This window comes from Hypanus sabinus, chromosome 19, assembly GCF_030144855.1.
Source record: "Hypanus sabinus isolate sHypSab1 chromosome 19, sHypSab1.hap1, whole genome shotgun sequence".
In the NCBI taxonomy this organism is placed as follows: Eukaryota; Metazoa; Chordata; class Chondrichthyes; order Myliobatiformes; family Dasyatidae; genus Hypanus; species Hypanus sabinus.
In genome coordinates, this window is record NC_082724.1 from 71,009,670 (window position 1) to 71,022,892 (window position 13,223).

The 13,223-nt window shown below is 41.9% G+C and overlaps 1 protein-coding gene across 13 annotated transcripts in view; it reads right to left on the reverse strand.

The window, feature by feature from the left end:
• pbrm1 (polybromo 1) overlaps positions 1-13,223 on the reverse strand; it is a 95,458-nt gene that overhangs the window by 60,647 nt on the left and 21,588 nt on the right. For all 13 annotated transcript variants that reach the window (XM_059944654.1, XM_059944652.1, XM_059944661.1 and 10 more), the window contains 2 exons: positions 5,692-5,783; positions 5,392-5,608 (listed from right to left, as the gene is read on the reverse strand). In XM_059944654.1, coding sequence (XP_059800637.1) covers positions 5,392-5,608; positions 5,692-5,783 — 309 coding nt within the window. The remainder of the gene's footprint in view (positions 1-5,391; positions 5,609-5,691; positions 5,784-13,223) is intronic.

Sequence of the window (13,223 nt, forward strand, 5' to 3'; positions counted from 1 at the left end):
AGGGGAGGAGGGTCTTCTTTTAGTTCAGTATTTTTCATTTGGGCCGCTTTGAAACTACAAAAATGTCTGTATTGTCGTAACTTCCGGTTCCTCTTTAAACTTTTTTTCCTCTTCCTGGTTCATAAGTTTCCTATGCAACTTGGTTAACTCTTCACATACCATATGGTTTATTTCAGGAAAATGGATAATATTATTAACTTTGTTTCATGGAACACGAATGGTTTGAATCATTCAGTTAAACGGAAGAAGATTTTAAAAGTTTTTCATAGATTGAATGCCAGATTATTTTTGCGTGAGGAAGGAGAATAATCAGCGCTTTTTTAGGTTTTGGAAAGGCCAACAGTTTCACTCAAACTCATCGACCAAAGTGAAAGGTGTTTCTATTTTTACAGACCCTTTGATCTCATCTGTTCATTATGATACAATCTCAGATCCATATGGTAGATTTCTATTAATTACTGGTTTACTTTATAACCAAAAAGTAGCTTTGGTTAATGTTTATGCACCAAATACTGACTATCCTGAATTCTTTAAGCACTTCTTTATATCTCTTCCCAATTTAAATGAATATAGGTTAATAATGGGCGGAGATTTTGATTGTTGTTTGAATCTTATGATGAATAGGTCTGCGCCCGATCAGGCACTTCCAAACAAATCTGCTACTTTTATTAATTCCTTTTTAGTTGACTCGGGAATTTTAGAAATATGGAGGTTTTTACATCCTAATAATAAAGAGTTCTCTTTCTTTTCTCTTGTTTATCATAATTACTCTAGAATCAATTACTTCTTTATTGATTCTCAATCAGTTTCGTCTGTCACCACCCGTGAGTATGATGCAACTGCCATTTCCGATCATGTGCCTTTGAAATTATCAATTAAATTTAGTGATGTAACTTTTAGTACTAGACAATGGCGGTTCAACTCTATTTTGCTTCAGGATTTAAATTCTGTTAATTTCATTAAAGAACAGGTTGCATTTTTCTTTTCATCTAATTCAACGGAAGAAATTTCCAGTGGGATATTATGGGGTACCTTTAAAGCATAAATTATTTCATACTCTGCTGGATTGAAAAAAAACTAATTAATAGTGAGATACATATATTGGTTGATGAAATTAAAGAAATTGTTAAAAAAATATTCTATTACTCCCAATTTGGAGCTTTATAAAGAGAGAGTTGAACTTCAGATGCAACATAGTTTGTTATTAACATCCCCAATTGAAAACTGATTATTTAAAAATAGGAGTCAATGTTATATACATGGTGATAATTCGGGTAAATTGTTGCCTAACCAATTGAAAGCTGCTTTGGTGAAACGTCAGAGTAATAAAGTTCATAGACAGGATGGTATTTTGACGGTTAACCATGATGAAATGAATAAATCTTTTCAAGAATTTTATATGAATATATGTATATCAATCAGAATTTCCTGATAATCCTACCATAAGGATGAATTTTTAAGGAAAGTAAATATTCCAAAATTACCAGCTGATGAACGTTTATCATTAGATGCACTCATTACTGAAGAGGAAATAAAGAAGGCAATTTTTTCGATAAACTTTGGTAAAGCACCTGGCCCGGATGGAAAAACAACTGAATTTTTAAAATCTTTTTTAGATTTACTTTCTCCCTGGTTATGTAGAACTTTTAAAGATGCTTTATTAGTAGGTAAATTACCACAATCCTTTTATGAAGCATCTATTTCTTTAATTCTTAGAAAAGATGAAGATCTCACTGACCTACACAGACCTGTATCTTTGTTGAATGTGGATTCTAAAATCTTTTCCAAAATATTAGCAATTAGATTAGAGAAGATACTGCTTCAAATCATTTCTGAGGCTCAGACAGGAGTTATTAAAAATCGTTACTCACATTTCAATATCAGGAGGTTAATGAACATTGTATACATTACTTCATCTAATACTCCAGAATGTGTTATTTCGCTTGACGCCGAGAAGCCATTTGATAGACTTGAATGGGAATATTTATTTAATATACTTGAGAAATTTAATTTTAGCTCAATATTTATAACTCTGATTCAATTGATATATCATACACTGCTGGCTGCTGTATTTACCAATAATCAGAGATATCCTTTTTTTTAGGCTTTTTCAAGGTACTAGACAGGGCTGTCCTTTAAGCTCTTTACTATTTGATATTGCTCTGGAGCCCTTGGCAATTGCTATTCATGATTCACCTAATATATTTGGCATTATTCGTGGGAATGGGGCGCATAAAATATCACTATATGCAGATGACCTGTTATTATATATTTCTAACCCAGAGAAATCCATTCCTGCAGTAATAACACTACTTGCTCAGTTTAGTAGATTTTCTGGTTATAAATTGAATCTTGATAAGAATGTGCTTTTTCCATTAAATATGCAAGTTCCAATTTATAGATAATCACCATTTAGATTAGTTACTGATCATTTTACTTATTTGGCGATTAAAATTACTAAGAGGTATAAGGATCTTTTTTTTTAACCTTTAATTGATCATGTTAAACAACTGTTTACTAAATAGTCCCCAATGTCCTCATCTTTGATTGGTAAAATTAATGGTATTAAGATGTTTATTTCACCTAAATTTCTGTATCTATTTCAGGTGGTATCAATTTTTATTCCTAAATCTTTTTTTGATATTATTGATTCTAAAATTTCTTCATATATATGGCAATATAGAAATCCCAGCCAGTCTGGCTTTGCCGAATCTTAGCTTTTATTATTGGGCAATTAATATTTGATATTTAACGTTTTGGACACAAGAGTTGGATGAAACTCAATCTCCACAATGGATGAACCTCAAGCAGGAGTCTGCACAGGGGTTTTCACTGGCTACTATTTTAGGAGCTGTGCTTCCCTTTGCATTTACTAAAATGAATAAACAAGTGATAAATCCAATAGTTAAAACATACAATACGAATATGGTTTCAATTTCAAAATTTTTTTGGATTGAATAAATTTATCCTGTCAAGTCCTATTATATCTAACTTTTTTCCTAACCATCTAGAATTGAACAAGCACTTTTTTTAAAAATGGAAAACAAAAGGAATAGCATGCTTTCATGATTTATTCATGGATGGCTGTTTTATGTCTTTTGAACAGTTGTCTAGTAAATGTAATTTGCCTAGATCACACTTTTTCAGATATTTACAGATTAGAAACTTTCTGAATGCTACTTTATCTACCTTTCCAATGTCACATCAAATTGAAGTTACAGAAAAAATTTTAGGTTAAAACCCTTATCAGAAGAGTTTAATAGCAATTATTTATGGTCTGATTATGAAAATACATCTAGGTACATCTGATAAAATTAAGAATGAGTGGGAAAGAGAACTTCAAATATTTTTATATACAGAGAAATGGGAGAAAATTCTTAAACTAGTTAATACTTCTTCAATGTGTGCCACACAAGCTTTGATACAATTTAAGGTGGTTCATAGGGCTCATATGTCCAAGGACAGGTTAGCTTGTTTTTAACCATCATATAAATCCTGTTTGTGATAGATGTAATTTTGAAGTAGCTTCCTTGACACATATCTTCTGGTCTTGCCCTCTTCTAAGAAAATATTGGAACGATATTTTTGATAATTATTTCAGTTGTTCTGCGTGTTGATTTACAACCTCATCCTATTACTGTAATTTTTGGACTACCAGTGATAGACTCCAGTCATTTATCCTCATCAGCTTGTTGTTTAATTGCATTTGTGACATTAATAGCCAGAAGATCCATTTTACTTAAATGGAAAGATTCCAATCCTCCTACTACATTTCAATCGTTTTCCCAAACGATAGCATGTTTAAACTTGGAAAAAATTAGGAGCGGTACTGTGGACCCTTCGGTTAAATTTGCAGAAACTTGGAAGCTATTTATTCAATATTTTCATATGATGTAAGTTGACCTTTCTGAATCCATTTTTTAGTAATTTTTTTGTTCATGTATAAAGGAGTGTAGTTAACAACAAATTATATAATTTTAACCAATAAAACATGGCAGCCCTATCTTTGTTTTTTTTTAAGTTTAGTTTTTCTCAGCTTAGGTTTTTTCTTCCTCTTTTATAAATATCTTTTTCATGATTAATTATTAAGAGATTAGGAGGCTAAACTCTATTTGTTACTTGAAACATGTTAACTGTTATTAATGTAATCCCGATCTCTATGTATCATTATCAATATTGATATGTTTATTAATTTGAAATTTAATAAAAAGATTGAAAAAGAAAGAATCACCTTATGTACTGACACTCCTGTACCTAGTATCACTTCATATGCATATAATCTATCCTGTGTATTTATATATACAGTGGATTCCTGTTAATTGGGACAGATTGAGAGCAATACATTTTGGCCCAATTAAGTAACTACCTCAATTAGCCTGAAGATTCATGGAAATAGTTGAAAAGGTATTCAAAAAAAAGGAAACTACCGTTTAACTAACAAATTATGTACATAAATGAAATACAGAACAAATCAGAACACTACAAATTCTACCATGTAATATAAAACTGTGTAGTAGTACCAAATACTTACCAACATATTAATTCATTCAGTGCATGCTGCCCCTTATTTTGATTGACTGTAAACAAAATCAGCACAGACAACTAATGCAGATAATGGACTGTCTTCATGCAATACTTTCAACGATCGCACCCTCCAAATCTTCATTATAATTTAAGATGATTGTTGATCCCTTCAAATTCTTTGTAGCTCCTAACTTGCTAAAATTAGTTTATTTTCACTCCCAGATATTTCTGGCATATCTAAGTCTGAACTCTTGAAACTGCAGTGAGTCAAAGAGTTCTGAAGTGTTATAGTGCTTGCTTCTCGCCAACTATGTGACAATAATCACTGCTTTTGGAAGACAAACATATGCAACTGACATTTTTAAAAAAGTGTTCACTCTAAGCACGGCGTAGTATCTAATGTCACATGAGTGCACGTGAGTGACGTTAGTTAGAAACAGTTCAGCAACAGTCTCCTATCCCAATTTAAGGGGTGTAGTGCCCCAAATAAAATGAAGGGGATCCTGGCCATTTTCTCTATTAGTTTTTGTTCTTTAAGAGTTGTTTGAAATAGGTAGCTGCCCAGATGAATCGATGGATCAAGTAAAACCAGAATCCACCATATTGTGTTTTTTTTTAATGATTGTGTTCTTCATCTTAGTATGTAGCATCAGACCAACAATTACTTTGTTCTCCTTTACACTTGATTACTAGAAATAACATTAAGCATTCTTGAATCAGTTAAAAAATTAATAAATAAGCAGCAATGCTTGGTCCATGAAAAGAATCCAGTTATTTGGGAACAAATAAGAATGTTTCTGAGTTGATTAAAATATATAGCATCAGCACAGTCACTGGCTTTTAAATAGCATAAATGAGATTCCTTACCTTATAACTTGTAGTGACATGGGGTGCTTGATTTGTTGATAATAATCCGGATAATCTTTCTTGGAAGGCAGACGCAAGAAAGGCTGAGCCAGAAGTTGCCCCTGGCTGTTCCGATGATTCTTAACTGCTTCAAACAGCTGATAAATAGGACTAGTAACATCAACAGCTGAGCCAATGCTGTCTCCGTCAGAGTCACCATCTTCGTAACGAGTGACCACTATGGGAACAAATGTGTATAGAAAAGCCAAAACAAAAAGCTACTTTCAGAAAGTATTAATCAAATATGTTATAATCCCTTACCACCTAAACCACCTTCCTCTTCACTCTCTGATCCATATTGCAAAGCCATAGTAATTGCTGACAAACGATCGCCTTGTGCTGACCTTCGGTTCCTGTTTAGATAGAATTTTTTAAAAACTTCAGAAATTCAGAGGTTACTTCTTGTTGATAGCATAACCTTCTGTGACATTTTCCTCTATTAGTCCAGGATATGAGCAATGGATTGTTTGGATGGCTTTGTATAAAAATGACATGAGCAAATCAGCTGGGTTGGAAATGAAGCACGGGGCAAGGAACTGTAACAATAGACGGCTGAGGATAGCATGGCTTGTTGTTAGGCAGAGCACTGTCTGGATCTAGAGGCAGTACAAATATCAGAAGTTGAGGAAATGTCAACACAAAAACTAGATAATTGTCAGGTATGTACAATCTTAATACTGTTAAATTTAATGATAATTAGAGAAATTATAGTTGATTCATCTTACTATCAAAGCCATCTAAAAATGAAAATGTTCATCCTTTTGGAAACTGTTCATCATATCAATATGCTTTTCCAGCGTAAGTCTACTTAGCATTTTATAACAAGTCTCAACATGGTTAGAATGGTCCGACTTCCACTCAGAAATAAACATTCATTTTGTTTTTCATTTTTCATTCTCATGATCTTTATATTGCAGAATATTTGTTAATTGCAGTAAGATGAAAGCCTTATTTACATTTTTAAAATTGCTCTGAACATAATGAAAGCAGTTTTTTTTGGATGTGTTACTAACGATTACAGGGCTGTGCATTTTCCTTATGGTACTATGGCTGACCCATGAATATTAGTTCTAGATATTCAATGGCTAATTTTCTATTGGGTAAAGTTATAGAAAATGCCAGCCACAGAGAAAGTAACTTATTAATTTGTTGTGAACTATGTACATTTTAAATTAACTTTATGACAACTTTATGCTTAGTATAATGATTGTCTTCAATGTTTTTATTGTGATCAACAGACCCTGCTGGATATTGGTAATGTAAACACAGCAAATCTGGTTCAAGGGATCATTTGTAAAACCGACAGTGGTGAAGCTGCATTGCCTCAGTTGATGTGCGGATAAGGCCCTCATGTCTCGAAGTCGCTGGTGAAGGAGATGCCAGAGCTAGCTGTGTGCTGCTGGATTATGTTCTGGGTTGGGGACTGGCCCCTCCTGTTGGTGATGTCTTCCTGTGCTCATTCAGTGGAAGTACAAGCTGGACCAATATAACTCAGGTATTGGGTCATATATATTTTTCTCTTTGTGACTGTATATTTTTCTGAAATCACAACCATATATGCTATTTGTACAATGTAGTATGTGCAGTGTGCTGTTGGTAATGTGTTTTGCACTGTGGCCCCGGAACAACGCTGTTTCATTTCACTGTATTCATGTAAGGTTGACTATTAATCTATATACTACTAAAACTCATGCTCTCTCTGTCTGTCTGTGACCTCCAATTAGCGCAAACATTACAGCGGTACTTTTTTTGGCTAAATCGATTTAAAATGCGCTAACTTACAGAATGCAGGCAAAGTTCAGGGTTATATATAAAATTAAGCAATTAATAAAATTGCTCATTTGCAAAAATCAACAGGGTGCCTTTCACCTGAGAGCCGATCCGCCATCATGGAAATCGGGATGCAACATCATGACGCATGCGCACGGCCAGCCTCCGCAGAAACACCAACTGGCAGGGAAGGGCAGCTCTGCTTTGAGCGATCACATACTGCTGATCACCATCAGCAGGTGCAGGAATGGGACCGATCTAACTGCCACCCATCAGTAAGAGTTCATTAAATCTTATTGTAATGCCATACTTGTCTTTCAAAATTCTTATTAGTTTCAGCATAAAGGAATACAGAGTACAAGAAGATATATATTACAAGTCAAAACAAAGTACCAAATGCATTGTATTAAAATAGTTACAATCACAAAACCCTGTATTCATAAAAATTAAATTAAATCGTAATACTGAAATATTGTTATACAGAAAAAAAAAATCTAAACCCACTACCAAAGTCAGAGCTATTAGGAAAAGAAAGAAAAAAGGGGGTGAAAAAAACCCTTATATTGTGGCGACCCACTTTCTGCGCAGTCGAACCGGCTCACAAATAGCCAGAGCGTGGGGGGAGGACTTTAGTAATGTACCTCTGACGTCATTTCCGCCCGGAGAGGGCGGGTGCTAGGGATTTAAATACCAGCACTGCGAAGTTTGAACAAACTAGTCTCGAAACAACTTACCGAATGCGTGTCGTTATTTCAGCGCTGTGTGTAGCACATTGCTACATTGGTGACCCCGACGGTCCAAATGGGATTTGGACCAAAGATGACCGACTCTTCATCTGTTCACGCAGTTTTGCCAAAACTGCTGATTTTCTGAACGCTGCGACCATGCATGTGGTTTAGCCAAGCAGAAGCCCAGTTCCAGATTCGGTAGACATCCTCTGATTCCACGCGCTACTATTACGTGGTGAGCATCCTTGACCAGCAGACGGCCGCCCAGGTTGCGGATTTCATACATTCACCCCCGGAAGAAGGCAAATATGAAGCATTCAAGGCGCTGCTCATTGGGACCTTTGGCCTCTCACGGCATGAGCGGGGTGCCCGCCTGCTTCACCTGGACGGTTTGGGAGACAGACTGCCGTCAGCATTGATGTACGAGATGCTGTCCCTGGCTGACGGACACAAGCCCTGCCTCATGTTTGAGCAAATGTTCCTGGAGCAACTGCCCGAGGACATACATCTGCTGCTGGCCGACACAGATTTCAGCGACCCCCAGAAGGTGGCAGCCTGGGCAAATGTGCTGTGGAAAGCTAAGAGGGAGAGCGTGGCGTCCGTCGGTCAGATTACCAGACCAGGCCCGGCAAGGGGGCGCACACAACACAGAGGCAGGAGTGAGGAGGCCAGTGAACAGCGGTGTTTCTACCACCAGCAGTGGGGCACAAAAGCCCACCACTGTCGCCCGCCCTGCAAGGGCCAGGGCCAGGACCAGCTGCCGCTAATGACTATGGCGGCTGATCACCAGGACAGCCTCTTGTACGTCTGGGACACCGGTTCTTGGTCGACACCGGAGTGGAGATCAGCGTCTTGCCCCCGACGGGGTACAACACCCGCAACAGGAAGCCAGGACCCACCGAGGGCCGCAAACGGCAGCACGATACAGAACTACGGCACCTGCACAGTGCAGCTGCAGTTCGGTGCCAGCCGGTTCACGTGGGACTTCACACTGGCCGTGGTGGCCCAACCACTCCTGGGGGCGGACTTCCTGCAAGCTCACAGCCTGCTGGTCGACTTGCAAGGGAAAAGACTGGTACATGCTGAGACTTTCCAGACGTTCTCCCTGGGTGAAGCCAAGTTGCTGGCCCCACACCTGGACTCCATCACACTGTCGGACAACGAATTCACCAGAATCCTGGCTGACTTCCCATCGATTCTGGCACCGCAGTACACGGCAGCCATGCCCAGACACGGGGTTCAGCACCACATCCCGACCCAGGGACCACCCCTCCACGCCCGCGCACGAAGGCTCCCCCCGGAAAAGCTCCGCCTGGCGAAGGAGGAGTTCAAGCGGATGGAGGAATTGGGGATCATCCGGTGGTCCGAAAGCCCATGGGCCTCCCCCCTGCACATGGTGCCCAAAGCGACAGGGGGCTGGAGACCATGTGGCGACTACCGCAGGCTGAACGAGGCTACCACACCGGACCGCTACCCTGTGCTGCACATTCAGGACTTTGCAGCAAACCTGCACAGCGCACGGATCGTCTCCAAGGTAGACCTAGTCCAGGAATACCATCAAATCCCGATGCATCCGGATGACGTCCCCAAAACGGCACGCATCTCCCCCTTTGGCCTTTTCGAGTTCCTCCGCATGCCGTTCGGCCTAAAGAATGCCGCACAGACGTTTCAGTGGTTAATGGACGCCGTGGGACGTGACCTGGACTTCGCTTTCATCTATTTGGATGACATCCTCATAGCCAGCAGCAGTCGTCAGAAGCATCTGTCCCACCTCCGTCAACTCTACACCTGACTGAGTGAATATGGCCTCACGATCAACCCGGCCAAGTGCCAGTTCAGACTCGATACCATCGACTTCCTGGGCCACAGGATTACCAAAGATGGGGCAACACCTCTGCTCGCCAAGGTAGACGCGATCCGCCACTTTGCCCGGCCCAACACAGTCAAAGGCCTGCAGGAGTTCGTTGGTATGGTGAACTTCTACCACCATTTCCTCCCCTCAGCAGCCCGTATCATGCACCCTTTGTACACCCTGATGTTGGGTAAAGGCAAGGACATTACTTGGGACGAGGAGTCCAGGGCAGCATTCGTTAAAGCCAAGGAAGCCCTGGCAGATGCTGTGATGCTGGTGCACCCCAGAACGGACGTTCCGACCACCCTCACGGTGGACGCATCCGACACAGCAGTCGGTGGGGTGCTGGAGCAGCTCATTGAGGGGCGCCGGCAACCCCTGGCGTTTTTCCTGGAGTACGACTACCCGAACTCAAGTACAGTGCTTTCGACCGGGAGCTGTTGGTGTTATACCTTGGCGATCCAGCATTTCAGGTACTTCTTAGAAGGCAGGCTGTTCACAGACCACAAACCGTTGACCTTTGCGTTCACGAAGGTGTCCTATCCCTGGTCGGCTCACCGGCAGCGACATCTGTCCTACATCTTGGAGTACACGACGGACATCCAGCATGTCTTTGGGAAGGACAACGTCGTGGCGGATGCACTCTCCAGACCAGCTGCCCAGGCCCTGTCCCTGGGGGTGGACTATGCAGCACTGGCAGAGGCGCAGCAGGCAGACAACGAGATGCCCAGCTACAGGACTGCAGTCTCGGGTTTGCAGCTGCAGGACTTTCTCGTAGGCCCAGGTGATAGGACCCTCCTGTGCGACGTGGCTACTGGCCAACCTTACTCCATCATCCCGGCAGCCTGGAGGCGGCGGGTTTTCGACTCCATACACGGTTTGGCGTACCCATCTATCAGGACGACCGTCCGGCTGGTCTCCAGCAAGTTCGCGTGGCACAGACTTCGCAAGCAGGTCAGTGAATGGGCCAGAACGTGCGTGCAGTGCCAAACAGCCAAGGTGCAGCGGCACACTAAAACCCTGCCGCAGCAGTTCGAACTAACCCACCGGAGGTTTGATCACATTCATGTGGATGTCGTGGGCCCCCTACCAGTGTCCCGAGGAGCGCGGTACCTCCTAACAATGGTTCACGAGGTGGCTAGAGGCGGTCCCGCTCACCGACACATCTGCCGATTCCTGCGCCCGAGCACTGATCGCAACCTGGGTAGCACGCTTCGGGATACTGGCCCACATTACCTTCGACAGAGGCGCCCAGTTCACCTCCAGCCTGTGGTCGGCTGTGGCCAGCCTGTTGGGAACACAGCTGCACCACACAATTACCTACCACCCACAGTCGAACGGACTGGTGGAACACTTCCACCGTCACTTGAAGTTGGCTCTGATGGCCCGCCTGAGAGGACCTAACTGGGTGAATGAGCTTCCCTGGGTCCTGCTTGGAATTCATACAGCACCCAAAGAGGATCTGCACGCCTCGTCGGCCGAGTTGGTATACGGCGCGCTCCTGGCCGTCCCGGGAGAGTTCATACCACCTCTTAGGGGGCAAGAGGAAGAACCCACAGCAATCCTGGACGGGCTACGCGAAAGGCTCGGCAACCTGGCACCAGTACCGACTTCACAGCACGGACGGAATTCGACCCATGTACCCAAAGACCTGCAAAGCTGTAAGTTTGTGTTTGTACGAAGGGGTGGACACCGAGCGCTGCTACAGCAGCCGTACGAGGGGCCGTTCAAGGTGATCAACAACAACAGGTCCACATACATTCTGGACATTAGGGGGAAGAGGAGGTTTTCACAGTGAGCCGACTCAAACCAGTCCATGTGGACTTGGCGCAGCCGGTCGAGGTTCAGGCACCGCGGTGCAGAGGCAGACCTCCCAAACAGAGGCTGATCCAGATTGTGGATATTGGGGGGGTGTATCGCCAGTTCTGGGGAGTTATGTGGCGACCCACTTTCCGCGCAGGCGAACCGGCTCACAAATAGCCAGTGCACGGGGGGAGACTTTAGTAATGTACCTCCGACGTCATTTCCACCCGGAGAGGGCAGGCGCTAGGGATATAAATGCCGGCACAGTGAAGTTTGAATAAACTAGTCTCTAAACAACTTACCGACTACGTGTTGTTATTTCATTGCTGTGTGTAGCATATCGTTACAATATAATAAAATACATTATTACCCACCATCTGTACTTTTACAACAAATCAAAGGTTTTGAAAATAACTCAAAAATGGTCCCCACAATGTATAAAAGTCTTGACTATATTCAAAAACTGAACATCAGATCTTCTCTAAACTTAAGCATGGCAAAACATCCCGTAACCCATAATGATGTACTTTGAGACACCCATAAAACCCTTTGCTGCAGCCAAAGGACAATGGTGACTATATCACGTCCATTTAGGAGAGCACCAACCATACCATCAAGAATAATCAGCTTCCTTTGGTGTTACTACTTCATATCTTCTATCCAGCATTAGGGTAAAAAAATATGGTCAGCCTAATTATGCCATGTGGAAAGAGAAGGGGGACGCCAAACGTCGTCGGGAAGCGGCAAGGAGAGGGAGAGAACAAGAATCGGATGAGGCCAGGGCTGCACGACTCCAGGATTAAAGAGTCAGGACAAAAAAGATGAGAGAGGAAGAGACAAAGGAGCTGAGAAATGCACGTCTCCAGGATCAGAGACAAAGAACAAACAGCAGAAGATATGAAGAGACTGCGCTCAAAAGGATTGCATGTCTCCAGAATGACAACGAGAGGAACAAGGGTGTCAGATCAACCAGAAATGTTGCCATCAGAAGTGTCCTTCGTTAAACAAGGAGGAGCTATATTTGTCTTGCTACGTGTCTTTCTTCTTTAATAAACTGGTTTTACTTCTTCAATTTCCAAAGCAAAGCAATGCCAGTAGCATTCAGGAAAATTTAATGTTCATTCTGGTCACATCAGACTGCACTACCTTTCTCTCAAAGGGTGCCCCAATGGGTCACCCCATTGTCTAGTTGAACTTAAAACTTCTGAATGATTTGAGATGTCCTTTATTTTTCCAAAGAATTCTCACAGCTACCTGGACTATACCCCGTCCTACCTTATTATTTGTAAAAATGCCATTCCCTTCTCTCAAATCCTCCATTTCTGCCACATCTGCTCCCAGGACGAGGCTTTTAATTCCAGAACGAAGGAGATGTTCTCCTTTTTCAAAGATTGGGGCTTCCCTTCCCCCACTATCAACACTGCCCTCAACTGCATCTCTTCTATTTCACACGTTTGCTCTTATCCTGTCCTCCTGCCACTCCATCAGCCTCCACGCCCAGCACATTCTCCAAAACTTCCACCACCTCCAACGAAATCCCACCAACAAGCACATCTTCTTCCCCTCCCCACCATTTTCTGCTTTCCACAGGGATAGTTCCCCACCCGACTCCCTTTCATACCACTTATCTTCAATAATCA